The sequence below is a fragment of the Micropterus dolomieu genome, linkage group LG12 (assembly GCF_021292245.1).
Source record: "Micropterus dolomieu isolate WLL.071019.BEF.003 ecotype Adirondacks linkage group LG12, ASM2129224v1, whole genome shotgun sequence".
Lineage (NCBI taxonomy): Eukaryota > Metazoa > Chordata > Actinopteri > Centrarchiformes > Centrarchidae > Micropterus > Micropterus dolomieu.
The window spans coordinates 26,440,166-26,464,658 of NC_060161.1; the positions used below are offsets into that span (position 1 = coordinate 26,440,166).

At 37.3% G+C, this 24,493-nt stretch overlaps 2 protein-coding genes and 1 long non-coding RNA gene across 8 annotated transcripts in view; 2 read left to right on the forward strand and 1 right to left on the reverse strand.

Moving 5' to 3' along the window:
* LOC123980427 overlaps nt 1-24,493 on the forward strand; it is a 76,791-nt gene that overhangs the window by 30,689 nt on the left and 21,609 nt on the right. The window lies entirely within an intron of this gene.
* Nucleotides 863-22,533, reverse strand: LOC123980429 (CD209 antigen-like protein C). The gene is made up of 6 exons (XM_046064819.1): nt 22,379-22,533; nt 8,269-8,358; nt 7,427-7,525; nt 2,171-2,313; nt 1,982-2,082; nt 863-1,899 (listed from the first exon to the last, which is right to left on the reverse strand). Exons 1-6 carry the CDS (start codon nt 22,497-22,499, stop codon nt 1,749-1,751), a joined length of 705 nt encoding a protein of 234 aa, XP_045920775.1. The 5' UTR covers nt 22,500-22,533; the 3' UTR covers nt 863-1,748.
* On the forward strand, nt 18,416-22,470 carry LOC123980430. 2 transcript variants are annotated; one of them, XR_006827500.1, is made up of 3 exons: nt 18,416-18,727; nt 18,965-19,477; nt 20,257-20,728. It is a non-coding gene; the product is annotated as an uncharacterized LOC123980430 (long non-coding RNA). The 2 variants fall into 2 exon arrangements; XR_006827499.1 differs by lacking the exon at nt 20,257-20,728 and adding an exon at nt 22,382-22,470 and having other exon boundaries at nt 18,417-18,727.

Here is a 24,493-nt window from a genome sequence, read left to right on the forward strand (position 1 = left end):
TGTATTTTCTGAAGAAAACGCCCATCTGACTGACAAAAACGGTGCCCTCCATGATGGTGGGATGGTCATATCAAACTCGTGCTCTGCACTCAAACAAAACAAGATGCAGAATGTATGATAAACAACCTTAAAATTACTTACTCCTGGATGAAGTATCAGGCAGCTTTTCATCATCCGAAGTCATCTCAGACTCCTCCTTAAAAGCAAACCTCAAAATATGCTACCCACTTAAGTATAGCAAAGTAATGATGTTTTCTGAGAATTGGACTGATCTGAAAAACTTCTTTTCTGTTTCTGACCTTAATCTGCTTACCAAAGCAAGGTATGTCTTCTTTCAGCAACTTATCATTATGACTCACTCTTTGTCTTTATAGTGTGTTATTTAGGCAAACAAAACTTCTTAGATAGATTAGGGAAGATTGTGGTCATGTTCAGATTACATCACGGTTGACAGAAACCAATGTTGATGTTTGTTGGCGTGATCTATGTTCTCCAATGTAACACAAAGTCTCACACTTTGTAGGTTCAGCTTTCCTCCCCCTCCCCCCTTAAACAGTTTTGCAACAATAATCTTGAGAACTGTCTCATATTATGGCTTGATGGTGTCACCATCACCAGGCAGCACCGACATTCAAATGCAGCTTCTGGGAACCCCCTTAAATTTCATGGAAAATCTAGACAAAACAACACATGACACATCCTAAATGCCAGTGCTTTTTAAAAGTTTTATTCAAGCAAGACGTGATACAATGTTGAAAGAGGACTTATAAGTATTTGTTCGTGATAGATAGATAGATAGATAGATAGATGTCACACTGCAAATAACTAACTAATAACTAAATTTAACTATAATCACAGAACTTCTCAGTTGTCTTTAGCCTACGTTCACAGCATAACAGGAAATGGTGGATAATTAAACGGCTTAGCCAGCAAACGTGTTAATGTCAAAAGTAACTAGTGAACCAGCAAATAAAACCAACGCGATCCTTTAAATTCATGGTGTATTTCAAGGCAACAGAAAGCAACTGTAATTGTATCTGCCCTGGTGTCAGATACAATAAACATGTCGGAGAATTAAGTAAGTCAGGTCAGTGACTCATAGTCTCCTTGAATTGTAATCACATGCATGCACTGTTATAATACAGTATTAGCAACCTATAATAAATGCTATAATATAACAAGAGCCTTTATGTCATAAAATAATGAATTTGCCATTTTTCTTGAAACAATAAGAATAATAATAAGAAAATAAGAATGTTTTGCCAAAAGCACATCAGTATAAACTACATAGGCCAGCACAATCAGTGGAGTTTCCCCAGCAATGACACTTCAGCACAAAAACTGCTCTCTGGGTCAAGGTCACAGCACCAATTCAACACTCTTAATGTGATTTAAAGGTTGTACATTATTTTAACAGTATTTTAGTGGTTATATTTCCACAAGTGGCACGGAAATTTTGACCTATCATGTAAAAAAAACGTAGTTACACATATTAATTAATTAATGGACACATTTATATACTGTATTTAAAACAAGCATTCTAATGATGACAACCTGCAGGCTCTGAGTCAGAGCAGTGATATTGCACTCTTGTTATGGTTCTCAGCATTCAAAGCAGTGAAACTCGTAGTAAATGAATATGTGTGTGTTTGTGACGGCTTATCTATTTGTGTCCATGTTAATGAGCCCCTTTATCTGCAGCTTGGCCATAACCAATGTTTCAGTCGTTTGTTTTGAGAGTTTGGTTGCTAAGTCAGAACCACTTTCTTCTCACAGATCCAGATATTTTGAATTTCACACGGTTTATCATTCCAGCTGTTTTCTTCATCAAAGAATTTTATTTCTGCACAGTCTTCATCAGTGCCTTCATGACTGTTAGGCTCATTGATGCCCCAGTAGCTAAAAACCCAAAAAGAAAGAATATGCAATGTTACTTTTTGACATTATTGCAGATTAATTAGTGATAAAAAAAAGTGTGAACCTTGTGGTCAGCAGTGTCCCATCCACCCATTTCCACACCCCCTCTGTCTCTCTGTCAGTCAGTCCAATCCAGACGTGCTTTTGGAACTGTCTTGTGAATTGCTTGTTTGCAGAGAGAAACAGACTGTCATCATCGTAAATGAAACGCACAGTAACTGCAGTAACTGCAATGCTCCACCTTGGCACACACCTGTTCTTCTTTGCTGTTGATAATCACCAGGTGGGCACCTCTCTGCAGACAGTCATTTCTGCTGTATTTCCAGGATTCTTGTTGTGAAGAAATGTAATAGAAACTGTCGTTGAAATACATCCATCCTTGGCGAGAATAATTGGCTGTTAACGACAAAAGCATTTCAGTAATTAATGAGGAAACCCCGTGTGGCTCTCTTTGAGAGAACATCTTTGGGTAACACTGTATTTTACGTTTGTCTACATTTAACTTTCCTTATGAAGCCATATTTTATATTTTTACAACTGTGTATTACAATGTTATCATTCATTATATGTTTATACACCAGCCCCACAGGAAGAGTAATAGTTGTTGATAAAACAATAAGAACATTTAAACATTTAAATTAGCTGACAGCTGCATTACAATCCGTTTTGCCACCAAAATGTGAAGCCAAGTGCCTTAAACATGCATTCTTTCTAATGGCAAGAAGGGGGCGACTCCACTGGTTGCAAAAACAAGTCTGATTGCATTGTACTGACATTATATGACAAAATGACTGATTTATTACCTCAGTAAACACTTTCCTAAAGAGTTCATGGTCTCAATCGTTAGTTTAAAGTTAATGGTCCCATTTAGAGCAAAACAGACAATAAAGCAGGGTATGCATTAGGGTTTGGCTACCTTGTGATTGACAAGTCGCTACCATGGTGAACCATGCCAATCAGGATGTGTTCCTGTGTGCTGTTGGTGTTTTCATCTAAGAACTTTGAGCCTTTCACAGCATGTCTTCAGTTCATGAAAGTTAAATGTAACATTTTGGTTGCCTAAAAATGCCTTGTTCAGCATTCAGTTGTACTAAAAGACATTTTAAGGACACTCTAAGGAGTTGGCTGTTGACCTGTTTTTTGCTAGCCAAAATTAGCATACCAAAAACAAGATGGCGACAGACAAAATGCCAAACCAAAGGGTTCAACTTAGTCCACAAACCAATACGTGTTGTCACTGTGGCTACATCCAACTACTACTGGGTAATGTGCAAGTAAACTGTCCACCTTAGAAGTTTCCGGTAGCTGCCGGTAGCCTTTGAATGGCACAGTGAATTAAAACATATTTATAGCTAGTTAATGTTAAGTAGTAAAGATGAAAAGGCATCAAAATATCCTTTCATTCATCATTCACTCTTCTGACGTTTTCGTTATTTTGATGCATTTGCAAATAAACATTATACTTGGCCTGCTTGTGCTGCATCCACAAAGCCTAGAGGATATAAAAGTTTACTTAACGTTGTGTCTTACAACCTAGCCTGTTAGATGAGTTTGACCTCTGCCTGCACTGCAACTTTTCCTCACAATGGATGTTTCAAATGCTTAATTTGCTCAGCACAAGTAAATTAAATCATTCAAATAAGGTGTGTTCATTTGTCTATATTATTTCATTTCACACTAATTACAACCTACCACATCCCCTGGTATCCCCTAACGTTTGGGCCACACTACCTGTGTGTGATGACTACCTTGCTGAACTGCTGCGGCTTACGCATGGTGTCCACACAGAAAGTGTTGCTGCTGCCAGCCCTATCTTTGAGTTTGTCTTTGATAAATACAGTAGGTCACAATAAAAGCCTTGTTAACAAACAAAAAGATTCCACAGAAGCACTAGAGGGCTTTTAATCTGAAATGGATACAGCAGGTGTTGAGTGTTGAGAAAAAACATATTTTTTCATGTCTGTCAAGTTAATTCAAGTTAATTTCCAACCCTGATTATGTTGCTGTTATTTCTTTATTTTTCTTGTTTTATTGTATATACTGCATGTTACAGTTTTTTTCAAACATGCATCTTGGCCAAACAGTTAATCTCACCTCCAAAAGTCAGTCAAACCCCCAAAACACTTCATACAAGTCTCAAAATTAACTCGTTCAGCCAAAACACTGGCAACAATTCTCACTCAGAAAGCATACGATCTGACCCATAACACACACTGACCTACAAAACACTAACAACAGGGAGCATTACGTAAATGTAATGAACGTTTATATGCGAAATGTGACAGATTTTTTCACATAAATCAGTATTTCATTATAGAAAGTTGTTACAGTCATTTCAGAATTGAAATTCTAATTGTTCAACCTCCACATCATCTAGTCACTTGTGCACATCATATGTAAAAGCAATTTCTCAGTCTTTTGAGAAATTGAAAATTGCAAATGCTATGACACATTTATGCAAATGATTATGTACAATTTTCTGCTGTTTCCTACATTATCAATTTCTTATGTCATGTTGATCACAATGTATTATACTGATACATAAAATAGTCTTTTTTTCTGCATCACAATGACATGCACTGTCAACAAATTACAGTGCATACAGTAAAAGCGTAACTGTGAATCCTGTCCAAACCCTTGCAATATAATAAGTCTGTACTGTTGAAATTGATGCCATACAGAAAAAGTGCAGCCATGTGCATATTCAATCATTGTCATCCAAACTTTGCTTTAGTCTACAAATACAAATAGTTTTGCAAATGTTAGAAATGATTCTAGAAATGTACCAAAGCAACTGAGGAAAGCTGTAAGAATAACATATTGTCACTTTATTGACTGTACTATAGTTTATGTAACAAGAAATGCTGAAATTTGCTTCAAAATCCTTTTTTTCTGTATCACTGCATTCAGTAATTGTGAAAAAAAGTTCCTGAAATTTCAGTGCTGCAATACAGTTTTTCTCAGTTGTTTACACAGTAAAACTGATACCTGAGACACAATGACCAAAACCTGTAACTAATGTACCAACCCCTTGAACCAATTCTGCTAAAATACAAGCACATTTCCTGCTTTACACTCAGCTTACAGTTTTACAGTAAAACCACATTCACAACACTACACACATTTCTCTACGCACGTAAACATAAAATGTTCGTAAACGTTCTGCCATTCTGCTGTTCTAAATATTTCAGCCTGATTACTGCAAAAATGCAGGACATTTGCAATCATTCTGTTTTGAATGTGTTTTTAACAGTTTTGGACATGGTTTGTTAGCATTTGAAAAAAGTGCTGCAAATATGTAAAGTTTTGCAGGTGGTGAAGTAGTAATGAGAAAAGAGTTCATGGATTTTGGAGAAAGTAGTCATTGAATGCATTTTGTGTGAAAGCAATGAAAAAGGATTCACAGTTTGGTCCACATACACATCTATTTCGCTGACTGTGTGAAGAGTTTTGACAATGTGACTTCAGTTTTGACCAATGCAAGTTAGCAATTGCAAAAACTGTTATAAAGTACAACCATAACCACAATCATGAACATAAATTTATGCATTGGTATATGGAGAAAAGTCCAGATATTGTGGTCAAGGTTTAGCAAATTGTTATTTATTTACATATTTACAAGTAAAGTTCTGTGGGCAGCAGAGGCATTTGCTCTGTTCTGCTTCTCTGGTCCTAAATTGTACTCTCCTGTCATCTCTTTTCCTCTCTTTTCCTCTGCTCCAATAATAAGTATCCCATCAACAACTGATGGGAACATTAACGGATCCTTACTTTAAGCAAAACTACGAGTGAAATATGCTAATATACTCAGAATGTATGCGCTGTTTGCCGGCTAATGTCCATCTGCCCCTCAAAAGAAGTGAAAACAACTCCCTCATACCTCAACTAGAGTGTTTAAAAGATATTAAGGCCTGGATTGCTTCTAACTTTTCAATCTGAATGAAGATAAAACTAAGGTCATTGTCTTTGGACCTAGTTGGGACGGTGATGTTCCTCTTTTGGACCTGGGTTCCTTACAACAAGATGTGAAATCTGTAGTCACGAATCTGGGTGTTAAAACAGACAATGATTTTAAACTTGACCAAAAGATAAATACTGTTAAATAATAATAATACTGTTTTTATCACTTGAGATCTGTTTTTATCTCGCAATCTTAGTGTAAACGTGGCTGCTTGTCTTTTAACTGGAACTTGCAAGTGTGAACACATCACACCTGTTCTGGCCTCGCTCCACTGGCTCCGGGTCCATTTTAGAAAACATTTTAAGGTCTTACTGTTTTTAAATCACTAAATGGGTTGGCACCTCGTTATATCTCAGACCTCTTACAAGTTTACACCCCCTCGAGGTCACTAAGATCCACTAATCAGCTCTGGCTGGTCACGCCTAAAACCAGGTTAATATACCCGGGGGCGACCACACGTTTTCAGCCACGCCCCCAGATTATGGAATGAGCGACCTCCACAGTTCAAAATGGCCCAAACTTTTGAATCTCATCTGGAAACTCACTTATATTCTCTGGCTTTTAACCCAGCTTGAGGGCTGTTGTTGCCTTTCAATTGTTTGTGAACCATTTTTTGTGTGTGTTTGTGTTCTGTTTTTATGTGTTTTATGTTTTATTCCTTTTGCAGCTCTGCAAACCCGTTTTATAAAAAGTGCTATATAAATACAATGGATTGGATTGGATAATGCGTGTGCTAGATATCATTCTGACAGGAATTTAGCATTATAGCATAACATTGTGAGTTTCTTTTTTTAATAACACAAAAATCAATTGACTATACTGCGCAGCACATGAGATAGCACTCATATTACATTCTAGTTTTCCACTTTGTCATACATTTGAAAGAAATCAAATAGAGGGACAGTACAGTGTTTAACATTATTGTACCTACTTCCAGCAGTGGCTTCTGCTGGGATACAGCAACACCACGTGGTCAAAACACAGGCAGAGCTGCAGTGCACTGTAATACTAGAAGTGGTAGTTGTGGACAGGATGTGTTTGCTCGCTATTTCACACAGCTAGAATTAGAGTTAATAAAAGTGTCAAATATTTGCATGGCTTCCTTCCTGATTTTATCACAGTAAGAGACACCACTTCTCGCTCTCTCAGTCACTGACACCCAAAGGAAAATAAAAATGTTGCATCTCAAACAAAGAAGTCAGGCTCTTCTTTAAGATGAAAATCACTACTGTTTAATGTGCCAGTCAGACGTGGCTCTGTCACGTCAGACGTGGCTCTGACTGATACCGATCTGCTTACATTACATTACATTTACTCATTTAGTTGACGCTTTTATCTAAAGCGACTTTCAATTGCTATATATGTCAGAGGTCACACGCTTCTGGAGCAACTAGAGTTTCAGTGTCTTGCTCAGGGACACAGTGTTGGATATGTCGCAGTAGGAATTGAACCCACTAAGGTTAGCATCAGCCCCGATACCAATCCATCCAAAAGAAACCCAGATAAGAGCAAATAATAGAAAAAGTTGAGCTTCTTCCTTATACTCACCAAAGATATTCAGCTTCCTCTTCAACTCGTCTCTCTCTTCAGTCACGTTTTTGAAAATGGCCTCAAAGTCGATATCTGATGTCTCATCTTCAGAATTGTCTGAGAAAGTAGAAACATTTTATTACTGTAGTTCAACACTGAGGTTATCTCAGGTTGCCATATTGAACTGTGCACAGTGGTACATAGCGTAGTAGGGCACCTCGTCACAGAATCATTTAGCCATTTGACAAAACATTTTTCTTATGTTTCTTATTACTGTTATAGAATAATTTAAAATCATTTTACGTCTATTACACTTGAAAAGAATATCTTAATATCTTAACGTACAGTAAAGACTATGATATCAATTTTAGCTTTGCTCGTATATTTTTTCTCATTTGTTCTTTGTTTTGGAATAATGTGTTTCATGGTCAACTTGTTCCATGAGATTTATAAATACCACCTGGTCTGTCCCAATTAACAATCATCACTTCAAATAAATAACTATCATTATTGTTGATAGTGAAAATAGATAAACATGTCTGTAGTCTAGTGTTTGCGTCTTTGTTCACAACATCCCTTAAAGTAATATAAAGGAAATTTAACCTTTGTACAATAAAGCTCAAGTAAACATATGAGAGGGAGACTTAGTTTATGCTTTATGTTTTTTGTTAAATTGATTTTGCGAATGTGTTCAAAGTCCATTGTATACAGTTAGATATAATCTCTCCCACTTCTCTGCTTCTCTGTCAGATACAGTATTAAATGTAACATTATTATTAGAGTACGACTACTAGTATGGTCATAGATGGTGAAATTAAATGTGCAACACAAAGTGAAAGTAGAGACACAATTTAACTCACAGACAGCCAGACGCATTGAAATGTTGAGGGTAGCTTGTAAGATGCACAGGAGTCCAAAGCTCACAGCCACAAGTCTATATGGTTTTCCTCCTGTGTGCAGAAATCATCACAATATGTCTATTATATGGAGCAAGACCCTATCAAAGCAATTTCATGTCACCTCTTCACTCCGCACGATCCATGATGATAGAGAAATATAGAGAATAATGTCAATAAAGCATGCGGTCAATATTTTAGAGAACCCCCAAAATATCACAAATCATGCTTTCAGGGGGGAGCTGATGTCTTATTAAGGAGAACTAAGCTCACCCTGGCTCCCCTGTAGTTCGCACCCTGAGTGTGATACAATATACTCATCTTTAAATTATGAGGCTACTGGTTTCTTTGAATAAAACCTGATTCGGCTGCAAATCTCCACACAAGTTGAATGTGGCGTTCACATTCTTCACCAAGCAAATACAAGTGACAACAACACATTCTTGAACAAATGGTATCAAGATAACCAAGTCCTTATCCTTTCAAATCTCTAATTTCAAAGATTTTTTTTTAAGATCTTCTTAAACAAGAAGCTTCAACTGAGCAAAAACGAGATGAAGATGGAAGGAAAATTCAATCCTTGAGACTTTGTACTTTATGTATATTCTTACCTAGAGGTCTTTTTTGAATGTTGAAAGTTCCAACGTCCTCATAAAAGTCACAGCCATATATTTTCACTGACATGTTCAGATACAAGCCTTGAAGTGGCCCTGGGGAAATTTTTTGCTTCCACCCTTAAATGACTACAGACAGTGTATTGCCTTGTTGCATTTGCTATGATGGCGTGTCTTCCTCTACAAACCACCAAAGTGGTTTGTAGTGTGTAAGGTGTAGTGTAATCACCACGTTTTTTTTTTCAGTCCATAATTTGATAACTTGCAACTGGAGTCACTTGTCTGAAAATATAATCTCTGTTTTTAGAGAATAGAAGCTTGTAAAAGTGTTCTCATGACACAAGTTAAGATTCTCAGTAACTAAATAACACATGGAAGTTGGATTTGTGTATATAGGCCTAAGTGTAAAGAAAAATACAAGGGTAAAACAACGATATAATACATTTATTTACATGGCCCTTTCAAGCAAGAAATACAAAAGAAGAGAAAATCAAATGCAAAAAAAGACAAACAAGTACACCATAAAAGTAGTAACAACAATATTTAGACCCAAAGAAATAAAACCACATCTGTATCACCAGATTAGCCTAGCATGCTAATACTACATAAACAATATCTGACTACTACAGGGAGGGGGGGAATTATAGCACCCAAAGAAATACATTTCATAGTGAAAGGCGCGGCAAGTCCTAAAAAATAATGGCAATACACCTTGTTTGTACCTGCCTCTATAAAACATCACATATGATCTGATCTGCAGGGTGACATAATTTGCCTGTGACTTCAAAAACTTTTACAAATCACTGTTGAAAATGTATCTTCTTATCATTTGGTAACAATATGGTTTAAGTTTGGCTAGGTTTAGGCCCAGAAACAACTTAGGTATGTTTAGGGAAAGATCATGGTATGGTTTAAGGCAATTCATGTCATCATGAAAATTAAACACAGTTACCAGAGCTTACCCATGGAGTTGGAATATCAGAAAAAACAATACATGGGCATGCAGTTTTAGAAAGAATTTGGATTGTTTGCCTTAAACCTGCAATCAACGATATGTTGGGGCCAGTGGAAAGAAGCTGTGAATTCAACATTGGTGTTTCAGCAACTTTTCACACAACAAAGTTGACATGGCAAGCTTATTGGCAAACAGTTTCTTATTTACACATCCAGCAGTGAAGGAGCAACATTATGATTAATTTGTAGTCGTGTTTCTGGCCACCTCTTTATCTCTGTTTTTGTTCTTTATCAACTTCTAAGGTAAATATCTGGCTCTTTAGCTGCTAAAAGCTCCACTATGTTCACCAACTAGTCATTAACTGTGTCTGTCTGATGTTGATTTTTAGAGCGTTTTTGCTAATAGCTAATAGCTAAACTTTGTCAAAAAATAGTCCATTAGCTTTCTACTATAGTCAATAACTCTGCAGACAAAAAACTTCTCTGGAGACGGTCAAGAGTCGGTGCAAAAAGAGTTTATTCCAAAACAATGGTAATTAAACATGTAGTCTTAATATCAGCAGAATGACACCTCGGCAATTCATCATGTTATAACAACAGTGGATATCAGTAGACCCAAGCATGCACTTGTTACAGCAGACACCTGCAGCCTCCCATGCTGTCATAAAGCCACAGTAGATAACAGTTGACCAAGGTATGCATAGTCTAAGTGTCTACGGTCAATGCTCCCACTCAGGGATCTTCACTTTGTTACTGCATTCATGATTACAGCACAGCACTTTTAAGTAGAAAATAAGACACATTTCGGAAATGTTCAAAGATTAAGAAGTAACTAAGTATAATTAATAAGCTAATAATGATTAATAAACTAACTACTAATGATTAATGATTAATGCTAATTAAGGATAATAAAATTATTAAAACCTCACTTTGTGGAATAAGCTGGTGTCTTTTGTGCTGTGTGCTAAAGACATTCCTACTGTGATGGACTATGTTTATGTATATTTTGTAACCCAGTTTTCACTAATTCTGCTTCTACATTTTAACGTTTTTATGATGTCATGCTGTGCTCATTCACTCTGCTCCCAGAGCACACGTGCCTGCTAACACACATATGTTCTACTGTTACTGCCTCCGGGCAGTTAGACACAGAGAGGACCACACACACTCAGAGCTATAGAGTTTCAACATTGTGATCTTAACTTTACACTATAAAATAACTCTTTAAATGGTGACAAGAGCTTTAGAGTTTTGACACTGTGATCCCAACTTTTACACTCTAAAATAATACTTTAAATGATGAACACTGCACTTAATGAAATGATGGCAATACAATTAATGACAACAATTTAGGCTGTAATGTCCTAAATAATTTGTGAGCCATCGGTCTGACCACTCTAATTAAGGCTTGGACCACCCCAAAAGAGGCTAAAACAAAAGTTTAGGGGGGTCTTTCTTATCTATAATTGTAAATATTACAATATATTTCCCATACTCATGCCTTATATTTAAGACACCCCAAAATGGACCATACTATTTCCTAACATTGACATTAGTTGAACGTCAGTCTGCATCACTCCCAGCGGTAGTTGCTCCAGTTCAGTGTATCACACACTAATGGAGACATTGCTGGTTAATGTCAGGAGTTAACTATCTAGCTGCTTTAATACATTTATCTTTCCTACCTTCAGAGTTTCGTAATTTGCATTTCTTTTACTTAAAATGAGCTATCTGATGTTAGCTAGCTAAGACCCCACCCTATCATTTCATTATAACAATGTCATTTCAAATTTTATGTAATTGTCATCTAACACTGGTGTTTAGGCATGAGCAGTGAAATTGGGGATTAGTTATTGTAGAGATACATTTTAACCATGATAAAGAGTTTCTTATTTCATTTGAAGTCTTTCACAATAATAATGGCATTTGTTTTAACTCTGCAATTCCCACAAATTCCCTATTCCCAATTCAGTGTATGACCACTGCTTTAGTGGACGCAGATTATATCATTCACAGTCAACATGAGCCCAAGGAAAGGAGATATTTGCTAAAAAGAGTAAGTTGCTACTTTAAACTTACAATAACAAGAATTAGGAATTAGAAATGATAATGCAGACTATGTTTTATGATAGTGTCTTTGCTTCAGCATTGTATGGGTCTGTTTTGAGCAGTTATGATGTTGTGCTGTTGTGTGTGTGACTTGCTGGCAGTTTTGCTCTAGAATACTTGGTGACCCCTAACTACAATAGTTGTCGTGTGGTATGGGTCACCCACGAACTGGTACAATGAATTTGATTAATCATCATCTGCAGAATGCAGAAGTTAGATAAATTAGCAAGGATATTGTAAGCATTGTAAGATTTAAGAAAACAACTAAACTTTGAGTTTAGTTAAACAGATACATAATGTAATAGATCCTGCAGAACCGGTGGTTTAACCTGCTGAGACTAATCACACGTCTGTCACATTTTTGTCATGACAACTAATAGACAATTACATTTGTTAGGAAATGATTCAAAGTAATGGTAATACAGTACAGTAGTTTTATTGTTTTCTACAACCAAAACACTTTGCTTGTGTTTCAGTTCTATCTTTACAGATTAGCTGAAAATTGTTACCATATCTTCATGTCTTCTGAATACAGTAGCTGTCATGTTGGTGTGTACACTAAGTTATAGAGCCATTTTCTTTTCGCAGATCCAGAAGTTTTGATTTTCACATTCAACATCATTCCAGCTATTATCATCGTTATAGTACCATGTTTCTACACAGTCTTCATTTCTGCCAATGTAATTGTTAGGTTCTCCAGGGTACCAGAAGCTTTTAACAAAGAATGCAAACCAACAAGCATTTAATGAACAGCAACAGTTAAAGTTCAAACAACAATATAAAATCCCAATTTCAGTCATTTAATTAAAATTCTATTCAAGTACTATCATTCTTTGAAACAAGCTTAAACACCATTAGTTTCAATACAAAGACTGATTTAATTAGAATTTTTAATAATACATTTGAATAATGTGTATACCTTGTTGTCAGCAAAGTCCTATCCACCCATTCCCATCTCGCCTCTGTCTCTCTGTCAGTCAGTCCAATCCACATTATCTTTTCAAATTGTCTTGTGAATACCTTTTTTTTTAAAAGAGAGAGAAATATACAGTAATCAACTAATATTTAACTTATGTCCACCCTCAGTGCCCTTGTATTCATTTAATATTTGAATCTTCCACTAATCTGTGTCATGATTTACAGAACGAGTGCAAGCAAGAGTGTGAGCCCAAACGCAAGACACCAAGGCAGAGATTCATTTCAGGGGATTTAATCCAAAAGAAGCAGAATATCAGGCTTACAGGTAGTTGACTGGTATCCAAAAACAACAGGAGAAACAGCAACAGACAGAAATCTACACATACAACATAATAGAGCGTATACACATTATAATGACGAGACAAAGACTGAGGGGAAACAAGCAAGCATATATACACAGGGTTAACCAGCTGGGTGGGGATACACAGGTGAGAGACATGAGACTAACGAGACACAGGCAGACAGAGAGAACAGGGGAAAACAGAGAGACTAGCAGGCAGGCAGATTACTGAGGGGGGAAAAGACATAACACAAGTTACTCAACACTAAACATATCAGAGTAATATAAATAAAATATACAAGCAGACAGATCACAAATAAACTAACACTAACAAGGAACACAGATAGAAGCTAAGGGAAAACAGAACTCAGAGCAGACGTGGGTAAAACAACACAGAAGTACACAGACCAGGAGTAAACACTTAAGACATGAACTAAAGGTACAGGACTAAGAACTAAGACACCAAACTAGGAACTAAGATACGAGACAAGACAGATACTAAGTAACTTAAAGATGCGGATGAATAATAATAATAAAGGCTACACAGAGACTAAAGCAGAATGATCAAAATCAGATTAATTAATGAAACTGGCAGAGAACATAAATAGACACCTAGCAAACAGACAGAACTCAAGCATGATGGTACAGAAACTAATACATGAGATTGGAACAGGACTATAATCAGGAAAATACCAAAACACCACTAAACACCAGCTGACAGATAATAACCAGATGAACTATAACATCAGGTAGAGGTCGCACACTAAAGGTAGCGAGCAAACTAAAAACTAAGTCTAAACTAACAGCACAGCAAAAGGGATTCTAACTAATAAGACAGGGTGGCTAAGGGAGACAAGATAACAGAACAACACAGACCACGAAGACTGGATACAAGACCACAGAGTATATAACAGATACCCAACTGATAAATCAATAAACTCAGAGAATTAAACAGAGCAGATGACAGGACTAACATGCAGAAAACCAAACCCTCAGAATCAAAACCCCAAAACACAGCTCTCAGGACACATACCTGTCTCAAACACTGTTTCATACAGTGCATTTATAAACACACACACACACACACACACACACACACACACACACACACACACACCTGTTCTTCTTTGCTGTTGATAATTATCAAGTCTGCACCTCTATGCAGACAGTCATCTCTACTGCCTTGCCAGGTTTTCTTGATTGAAGAAATGTAATAGAAACTATCACTGAAATACACCCATCCTTGCTGAGCATAGTTAGCTGTTGATAAAAGAAAGAATAAAAATATCTGAATATTCGACAAACAAAGCCAAGAAAGAAAAAATCTGTAGAAAAACTACCAGTACTACTTGGTTGATCACAGATTTACTTAACATAAAGCAAATAATTCCTGTTGCAATAAATACTTTACTAATGATTTAGTAAACTGAAAACAGTGGATTCAGTGTTATTACTCTCAGTAAAATATGATTGCATGCACAACTTCATAATCCTTTTAGGTATTTTGCAATGCCCCTTATCTGAACAAATGTGTATTTTCACTTAAGATACTGGACTGTTTGAACTTTTTATTTGCACTGTATCTGTCCTTTTGGCACAGTGTGACGACTTCCCCACTCTGCCTGCCTGTATGTCTTCTCTGTTTTGCAGATTCTGGGTGTGGTTTGTAGGTGGAGCTGGGAGGGTCCAATGCGTCTACCTGCCCATCTGTGTTGGGCTTCCTAGAGGGCATAAAAGGGCTGCCTTTATGGGAGTCTGTCTCTCTGCTGGCCTGCTGCTTCAACACCAGCCTTTGTTCCTTTGTTTAATTTGCTGCACCCACCAACATGCATTACACTTCATTCTCACTCATCCACACACTTCTGACATGACTGATGTTCTTTATATCTACCCACGCCATTAACTTAGTTGTTTGTTAGTTTGAGTTAAATAAACCACTTTTGTTCCTATTATCTGTGTGAGGCCTCCCTTTTTGTTGCCAGCCTTGAGCCAGGCGGTAACAACAGCTATAGCATTGCTACTTGTAATAAATTATATTGTTAATGTCATCCACATTGTAATGTTTTTATGCAGATCACACAATTTTAGTTGTGACCAACTTTTCTCTAAATCTGGCCACTGCAAACCTATAGTCTAAACCCCAGTCCTGTGATCAGTGGACCTGTTCTACCCTCTGAGCCACAGCCACACCAACCTGAATTTATTTCAACTACTGTTTTGTGTGTGTTTGTTGTGAAAGATTGTGTGTTCTGTCTACGCTCATAACGTTATGTTTTATTCCCAATGGGATTACTGTGCCTGTTTAAAGGATTAAAAAAATACTAAAATTAAAAAAGTCACTCAATTTTTACACTCCTTTGGATACCTAATTATTGGTATGAGTCCATTCTCACACTTACCAAAATCATTCAGCTTCCTCTTCAACTCATCTCTCTCTCTAGTCAAAGAATTCTGCTGTGAAGCTGCCATTTAAAGAGAAACCATAAAGTGATCTTCACACTGTTAAAATATATATTTAAATGAAGGACAAAAGGGGCATAGCATGTATCAAATAGTCACACAAATTACCCAAACACCCCTTTGGATCTCTGATTACTGGAATTAATAAAGGTATCCTCATTCTTACCATAATCATTCAGCTGCCTCTTCAGCTCTTCTCTCTCTTCAGTCAGGGAATTCTGCTGGAAAGCTGCCATTTTGAGTAGAGGTTACCATAATTTGCAACAGAATCAGAGCATGTCCATGACAAATCACTAATCAAACAGAATTTCCATTTCCCATTAATTTTTAGGTATACTTTGTTTGATATTCTACAGAAAATTTTCTACAGAAAACACTCTCATACAGCAACACACCATAGATCTGTGACTTTATACAGTATGTACTGGACTATAAGAATGTTTACAGGCTGAAAAGTGTTATATATAATATATGATATTAAATATAAAGTATTAATTCAAACTGTAATGTCATATTCTATTACAGTGTGACATTTGTTTTCTTTTCAACATGACAGTCACCACAAGTGATTCTGCAATTATGCTTGTGTTTTGTTTTGTATCTTCTTCCAAATGTTAGCCTAGCACAAATTCTTTTGCAATGCATTGAATATTACTGAATTAAAGTACCATGTATCACACAGGATAATACAATGTTGGTAGTGACAAGTTTTATAATAATAATAAATTATATATATATTATAAATTAAAGACAACTCACAGAGAGCAAGGCGCAGGGAAATGTTAAGAGCTGCTTGTAGGATACACAACAGACAAAAGCTCACGGCAATGCATCTACGCAGTTTTCCACCTGTGTCCAGAAAACACACACATTTATTTCAAGTCTAAAGTAATTATTTCAAATCTTTTTGTTGCACTTCTTGAACACGGCACTTTGTGATTAAAGATGTGTTAACTACAATTGTAAATTTGTATTCTTAAATTGTAATCTGTTTCCAGTTTGGAGCCACAAGCAACATTTTGTGGCTGCCTCTGTTTATCATGGTGAATCCACAAATATGAAATTGTTAAAAAACAAAACGAACCTTATCAGTATCTCAGTATCCTAATGTTTAAATATACTGCAAAGATGAGTATGCATCACAAAGTTGGCATGTAAAGACTATTTTGGATCCCTAAGAAAACGGTTATACACAAGATGACATATCATGCCTGCAGAAGAAGACGGATAAACTCCGTGCTTAACTGAGAGAAGATCACCATTGTGTTCTACCTTTTCAAACTTACGTCGACTTTACTGATGCCTGTTACTGCCACCGAAGTATCAGCTGTGCCGTTGAAACTACCGGAATCGTCAGATCCAAGCCGAGAGGTCCTAAAAGGACTGACGCATCTTCTCGCTAACAAAGTGACACGTAAGGGGCTTTAGTATGTCTGGGCAGCAGATAGTTCTATAACTTTGTTATTGTAACTTACTTGTTCAAGGTTCATGTGGTAAATTTCTGTTAAGAACTCCAAAGGATATTTAAAGACTGCCGTGTCTTGTTTTATTGCTGTGTGTTTCCGTGCTACGCACGTTGTTTGTGTCTGGTACCACCCGCTGGGCCGTGACCGCTTAGTTCCTATTACTGTGTGAAAACGTATCAGTATTTTTATCAAGCTAAGGAACACAGTTGCTGAATGAAAGTTCCCTACCGTTCCTCTCATTGATAAAGTTGTAGCTGAGTATTTACAACAGTAATTATGATTTTTGGTGTTTGTTTCTGTTCTCTGAGAACAGATACAATTGCCCATTCTATCTAATCCAAAGCCAGCAACCGCTGCTGAATGAACATTCACTGCTGGTGGCTATACGATAGTTGGTGGTATGTAGCTTGTATGTAGCTTTCTCTGTGCCTTTCTCTCCTCCTTCTGCTTACTAGCACACCACGGGACCTCTGCAGATAACCAGACCTGTGACCCACAGCGGGCTAGTATCAGAGTGCGTCTCCATTTTTGTAGTTCAGGGGAAAGACACTTTTCCGCCATCTTGATCCTGAAATCACATGTTTTGAACCACCATTTTAATTCCAAAATCAGCCGGCCTCAAGCCCATTTTGAACCAGATCTGCGACCACCCACATGGTTGGATCCACCGCCCCCTCCTTTGTCTCTCTCTCACACACACACACACACACCTACACACATGCTTGCTAGTTTGTTGTATGTTTCTGTATGATTTTTTTTATTGGCTTTATTTAATTTTGCTTAGAATAGTTCATAGTGATTTACTTGCTGTTATTGTTACTGTTTACTGTTTGCCATCTTTAGTGGACAAACCTTCTTTTAGACTGATCATATTTGGCTCATATTTGGTTATTGGTCCCTGGGTGGTGCCCCGTATTTATTAACTATAATTAATAATTTTCAATATTGGTTTTATTTTGTTAGTTTTATTAATATTTCTAGAATATCTTTGATATTCAGCTGATAACCAAACCTGAACCCCAGGTTGAAAACTCCAACAGCTACATCCTGCATCACTATGAGTGGTGGAATCAGAGGGAAAGTCCTAGAGGGAGGTCCTAGTGCATCCTGACACAATGGACTGGTATGTTCTGAAAGATGGAACAAGAGTTGCCATTGATTTCCAACACTGTAGTGGAAGTTGTGGACAAACCTAGAACAAGTGCACAGGGAGGCTGCTGTAGAGGAAGAAAGCAGGAAAAGCTAAACATGACAGTTGTTTGTTAAAACTTTTATAAAACGTTTTCGTTCTTCTGTTTTGTTTGTGTTTTTGAAGAAGACAGAAAAGGAAGTGATTGGGTCAGGTGTTCCACGGTGTTATGCTCCTAGAAAATGTGTTCGTCACTGCGTTTCACCAGTTCAGTGTAGTTTGTTTATTTTTGTCACCGTGGCAACCTAGGACCAGTGTATGCTGGGAAACGAAAAGAAAACTGCCATGCGGTGATCTGCTACAGTCATGTGTGAGCTCTCCCAGCTTCTGAGTTGATTGCTCTTTATTCTCCCTCTTTGCTTAGGCAACGTCTGTAAGTATTTTTCATTGTGTAACGTTATCACCTATTTTGAGTTTCTAAGAATATTGTGATGGCTAAGACGCTAATTAGTTTACGCTAGGCTAAGTTAGCTTTATGTTTCATTGCTGCTAGCTCGGTTGTGCTTCATTTTATAAGCTACACAGCTACGTTAGCTAAGCGGTGCTGCTTACCTTCATACGGTGTGTTTAGCTTCTTTAACGATATAAACATCTCATTGTGCTGTTACAGTTTCACAAGATTCCCAGTAACCTTTATGGAAGTGAATCACCTGTGTCCTGGAGTTTCTTGGGAGTGTTTAAACTGAATGGAAATGTAGCCCATGACACACAGACCAATGAGCCTATCATCAACAAGGAACCACGTGCAAGGAGCCTGCCGCTACAATAAATGCAAGCATCATCTGACATCTGTCATCATCACTGTCCTCTCACTCAAAAGGAACCAAGCAGAAGCTTTGCATAATGGTGGTGCAAGTCAATAATATGTAGTAGAACCAGAAATGGTTCATCTGGTGCTGCAGCCCTGGAAGGAAAAGGCAACTTCCCAGCACTGATCCCAATTGCTGCAAAAGCAAGTCCATTGGGGAATATACATCTCCGCTTACCTCAAAGTCCTTGTATCTTAAGTTTTGCGACTTAGCTGCTTGACGTCATAGACGTGGAGCTTACCTACATTGCAGAGACGGTGTTGCCCAGCGTCACAGAGATGCTCAACAATCTGGAGATTCAGCTGGTTGGTCAGGTAACACCATCCTAGATCACACAATCAACTACACCTAGCTGGGCCTTCAAATCACAGTGTCAGGAAACTTCTGTCTGGCAGTGAATGCTCTAAAAGAAAAAGCTCGAAGAGATCTCTATGCAATTAAACAAAAATTCCCCATAAAAGTATCCCAATTAAAATCTGGTGTAAAATATATGACAGTGTTATTAAGCCGATTGTGCTCTATGCAAGTCAAGTTTGGGGTCCTCTCAGATCAAGCCCAAGACTCCCTCCAATTCAAGGCTCTTAAAACCCAAAGACTCCCTTATGCCAGCTAGTCCTGAGACTAACAAATCCTGCAACATTTCAAACCAGGACTGATTTATAAACACCAATTGGAGTAGACTAAATGATCACTCAAAGCAACACTGGCAGGAAGAGACAAAACACAAACTAGATTGTTATCTGGCCCTAAATGTAGATTATGAAATGGCTGAATCTACTGTCAGAGATATTAACTTGTGTTGTCTTCGGGTCAAATTTGACCCGTTTTGAAATTCTTTTGTATGAAAAATATGGTTTTATTACATGAAATTACACCAAAATAACATGGATGCTTCCACACTACGCTCTAAACAAACAAACAAAATGATCACTACTTTCACTGAATTGTGGGTATTTTATTCAAATGTGTTCCATTTTTGGTCTACCCGGGTCAGATGTGACCCGGTGTTGCAAAAGGGTCAATAAGTCACGGTGTTTTGGTTTTCAGCAGATGAAATCCTACGACTAACAATCACACATTCATACACTGGCAGAACAGCCACCAGGGGCAATTCGGGGTTCAGTATCTTGCCCAAGGACACTTCGACACGCAACTAGGGGGAGCCAGGGATTGAACCACTGACCTTCCGATGGAAGGACCCTCTACCTCCGCAGCAGCTCCTACTAACCCAGCTGCAGCCACAAGGAAGAGGTGCCGATTCTGCACTGGCAAGAGCGATCTCAAAACCTGCATCAGGTGCCAAAATTGCATGGCAAACATTTGCAAAAAACATTACCACCACACACTGCCTATCATGCAAATGATAGCACATTCACACAGAGACACACACCTGCACTTACACATGTAAGTAATAAGCATGTATATTACACAAAATTAAAGTTTTAAGTTTTAGAAATAAATGTTGCCTGTTCTATGTAAATGAATTTATTTATCTCTTTGTTTACTCTGTTAATTTGTGAATAAAATTCCATCAAATGTTGACCTAGGAATATATATCAGTCTGTGATTATCCAAAATATATATAATAATAATTCCTGCTGGTTTCCTAAAAAAATTGAAAAGTTAATGTAAATGAGGTTTTGAAGTGTAAAATTGGTAAAAATGGTGATGAGCTGGAATAAAGTTTGCTGACATTGTGTAACACAGAATTGGGTGGTCATTTTTTACATTATGCTTTAGAAACAGGCAAACCAGACCGGGTCAGTTTTGACCCATAAGGACAACAGGTGTGTATATGTGCTACCATTAAAAATAATGCAATGCTTCTAAAACAGTATCCTGACTCAACTTTGACATATACCAGTCTGTGATAGTCCATCAACATATAGTCCTCTGATTTATGCTATTAGTCAAGATAACTTAGAGTTTCTGCATTTTTTAACTAAAAAATAAGATAAATTGATTGACCATGAATTCCAAGAAGAAGTGTAAAACTAGTGGTAATGAGTTGGAATGAAGCTGGTAAAGAAAGTGTAACAGAGAAATGGGTGATAATGTTTACATTATGCTTTATAAACAGACCAGGTCAATTTTGACCCGGGAGGACAAAAAGTGGGATTATTTGCAGCCATTAAAAATAATGAAATGGTTTCAAAACACTATCCAGACCAAACTTTGACATATACTAGTCTGTGATAATCCATCAACATATAGTCCTCTGATCTTAACTATTAGTCAAAAGAATTCATAATTTCTGATTTTTTTAGCTTATAAATTTGGTATAGTTTCATAAAAATGAGACATATTGACCATAAATTCCATCAAGAAGTGTAAAAATAGTGGTAATGAATTAGAATGGAGTTGGCTAAGAAGGTGTAACACAGAATTGGGTGATAAGTTAAACTGGATGCTTTAAAACCAGGCAAACGGGACTGGGTCAATTTTGACCCGGGAGGACAAAAAGTGCATGGTTGACGGGAAGAGAACACAAGGGTTAAGTAGAGGCAGCATCTTACCAAGTACAGACTCAGTGACCACACCCTTGCAAATGAAAAAGGGAGAAATAAAAAGTCCCAGTTACCAAAAGATGTGAGGTGGAGACAGAGACGCATTTTCTCCTTATATTGGATAAATATAGAAGCATAAGAGAGCAACATTTTGAGAAATTCCATCCACTGATACCAGATTTCAAAGAACTTCAAGATAACAATAATTAAGAATAATCATAGGAGAAGGACATACGGCAAACAATACAACCATAGTATGTGTCACTGTGTCACAACCTGAGGGACAGCTGCATGGCATGTTAAGTTTTGTAAGTTCTTGTTTGTGGTTTCTGTTCTATCTGAATTTGTTATTTTTGTAGTTGTAACTTTTAATTGCTTAACTGAATGGTCATGATTGCGTTAATTCTATCAGATTCAAAATTCAAAAGTTTGTGATTTTGCTGCCAAAGGCTTTGTCAACATTGTTTAACTTGAACATTCAAGCCAGTAAAGCATGTTGAATAGAATCTGAATTGAACTGAAAAAAGATTCAGACTTCATTTCAGACTTACAAACACACAGATTCTTCAGATGATTTTTCCTAAACTTTTAAATGACACCTTTTATAACCTAATAGTTTAAAATTTAATGCAAGATAAATGTTTTCATTCTTGTTGATGTTACTTTTATAGTTAAAACAACTGAACATTGATAGCATTTCTCTCTCACCAGGGACTGGAGTAGCCACTTCACCATCTTCACCAGTGTAACTCTTCAAGGCATCACTTCTGGCTGAAATACCAGGAAGGTTTCCAATTTCAATAGTGATCTCTGATTCATCTTTAGGCATGTTTAACCTGCAGGAGTTGTACAAAAGTTTTAATGGTTGTTTTGTCTTGGTGCCAGTAGATGATCTGCTTAGATTGCTTACACAGCAAAGCACTCTTGTTCTTCCTCATTTTTAGATAAAGTCTTCCTTCCTTCCTTGTTTCAAAGAACTTCCTGATGTTTATCAGTGACATATGCTAGACGAACAAAACAACTTTGTCTGAACAAAACAACTTTGTCTGAACAAAACCCCCAACTTATAATGGCAAGTTATTCAACACCACAAACCACAGCTATCACAAAACAGAACAGATAAACAGCAAGTATAATGTTGGCATGCATACTGTGAGTTAGACCGTGGGAAGCAACGTGAGCACCGTTTTATATTTGTTTGCATTTTGGAAAATTAAGTTTACCAATTTAAATCACAGTTAATTTCTTGCTGCTTACCACTGGATGTACTGACTATCACTGAATTACATCCACACTACTACATTTTTGTTTTAAAATGCAGACCTTTTGCTATTGGCACATCCCTTACAGACTAAAATGGCAAAGTTTTCAAACACTACCGACACTGTTTTCGTTTTAAAACTCTGGGCTAGCGTTTTAGTGCAGACGGGCAAAAATGGAGGATTTAAAAAACAATGATGCAGACGCTTACATTTGGCTTCCTGATTGGGTCTTATAAGTCATGCAAAGAAAAAACACAAATCTACTGTGTTTTAGTTTCGGTATTTTTATTGAAATATTTTGTACTGTGTAAATAACATTTATACACGCTGGTGTGGACGGAGATTGTTTTTGTTTTAAAACTATATTTTTAAACAAAAACAGTATGGATGTAGCCTGAAGAAATCTTAAAACCAGGGGATTTCTTAAGTGTTCCCATTCCTGTTCCAGTACATGCATACAGTGCATTACACTGTGTCCTACACACTGAGCCATGTTTTTTATTTCCCAACATACTCATGCTCACGTTCATGGTTTTTAAGGGGAAAGTACATGAACACACACTGTAGGGAAAATATTTATAAATAACCGAAATATCCAATATGATACGTTATGTCAGTCAGAGGCTGTCCAGCCCTACACGCAATTGACATTTTTCATATGATGTCAAGCCACTGTAGCAGACCTTGGCTACGTAAAATTTTAATACAGTTATGAAAATTAATATTTCCGGGAATACTAATTTATACCTCGAAATTAGGAGCACCACTTAAAGATTTGCTTGTCCGCCCAAGGCTTTAGGTCCTTGAGTATAGCCTGAGAATTATACGAAGTTCTGGTAATTCATTAGTTGTTATTGGTTCAGGTATTCTGAAATCGTAAGGTCAATCAGTCAGTCTCAGATCTGAGCGTAAGTTCTATGTATAGGGACTCTAGATTCTGAATAACACACACACATACATTGCTGTGCTCAAGGTGAATTTATTAACTAACAGAAGAGGGTACAATAGTGGGTAAATGTGGTGATATTACAGGGATAACAGTTAATATGACCACCAGGAGGTACTAAAACAGGTTAGCCTATGTAAGGTTCGATTGAATTTCAGTTTATATTGTAGAGGGAGAGAATTGGGGGAACGAATGACCAAAATTGGGTTGCAGATTTAGTTTGACTAATCTAAGGGTTATTAACTGTGGATGGAGCCCCATAGAACACCAACGAGTCACAGAGGGTGGTTTGTTTTGCCCTACCGTTGCCGTGGTGAGGCTCGACTGCCGGTTGGCTCGGGAAGTCGGTTCTGGCCCGACCCCAGTGGCGTTTCCAAGTTGGGTTGAAACCGGTGGATTGGGTCCGGAGTCCTCTTGTGGGAAGCGCTTGCAGCAACGGGCTGTCAGCCAAGGCTTTTGCTCTGATCTCAGTTTGTTTGGTGTCGCTATAGGGCCCACTCAGGGTTCTGTCGTCAGAGCCGTGGTTTCATTTATTCAAGGCCATAAATGAAGGCTTCTGAGTTTCTGGTCCAAAGTTGCTCACAATGGTCGGATGAGGTTGCAACAACAAAATCA

What these genes read in the sequence shown, in the direction of transcription:
- LOC123980429 (XM_046064819.1), bottom strand. Translation starts at nt 22,499, where the DNA reads ATGCCTAAAGATGAATCAGAGATCACTATTGAAATTGGAAACCTTCCT. An exon ending in AGTGGCTACTCCAGTCCCTG is followed by an intron (nt 8,359 to 22,378) that starts GTGAGAGAGAAA and finishes TTCTGCACACAG; the next exon opens with GAGGAAAACCATATAGACTT. An exon ending in GAGGAAGCTGAATATCTTTG is followed by an intron (nt 2,314 to 7,426) that starts GTGAGTATAAGG and finishes TGTCGTTAACAG; the next exon opens with CCAATTATTCTCGCCAAGGA.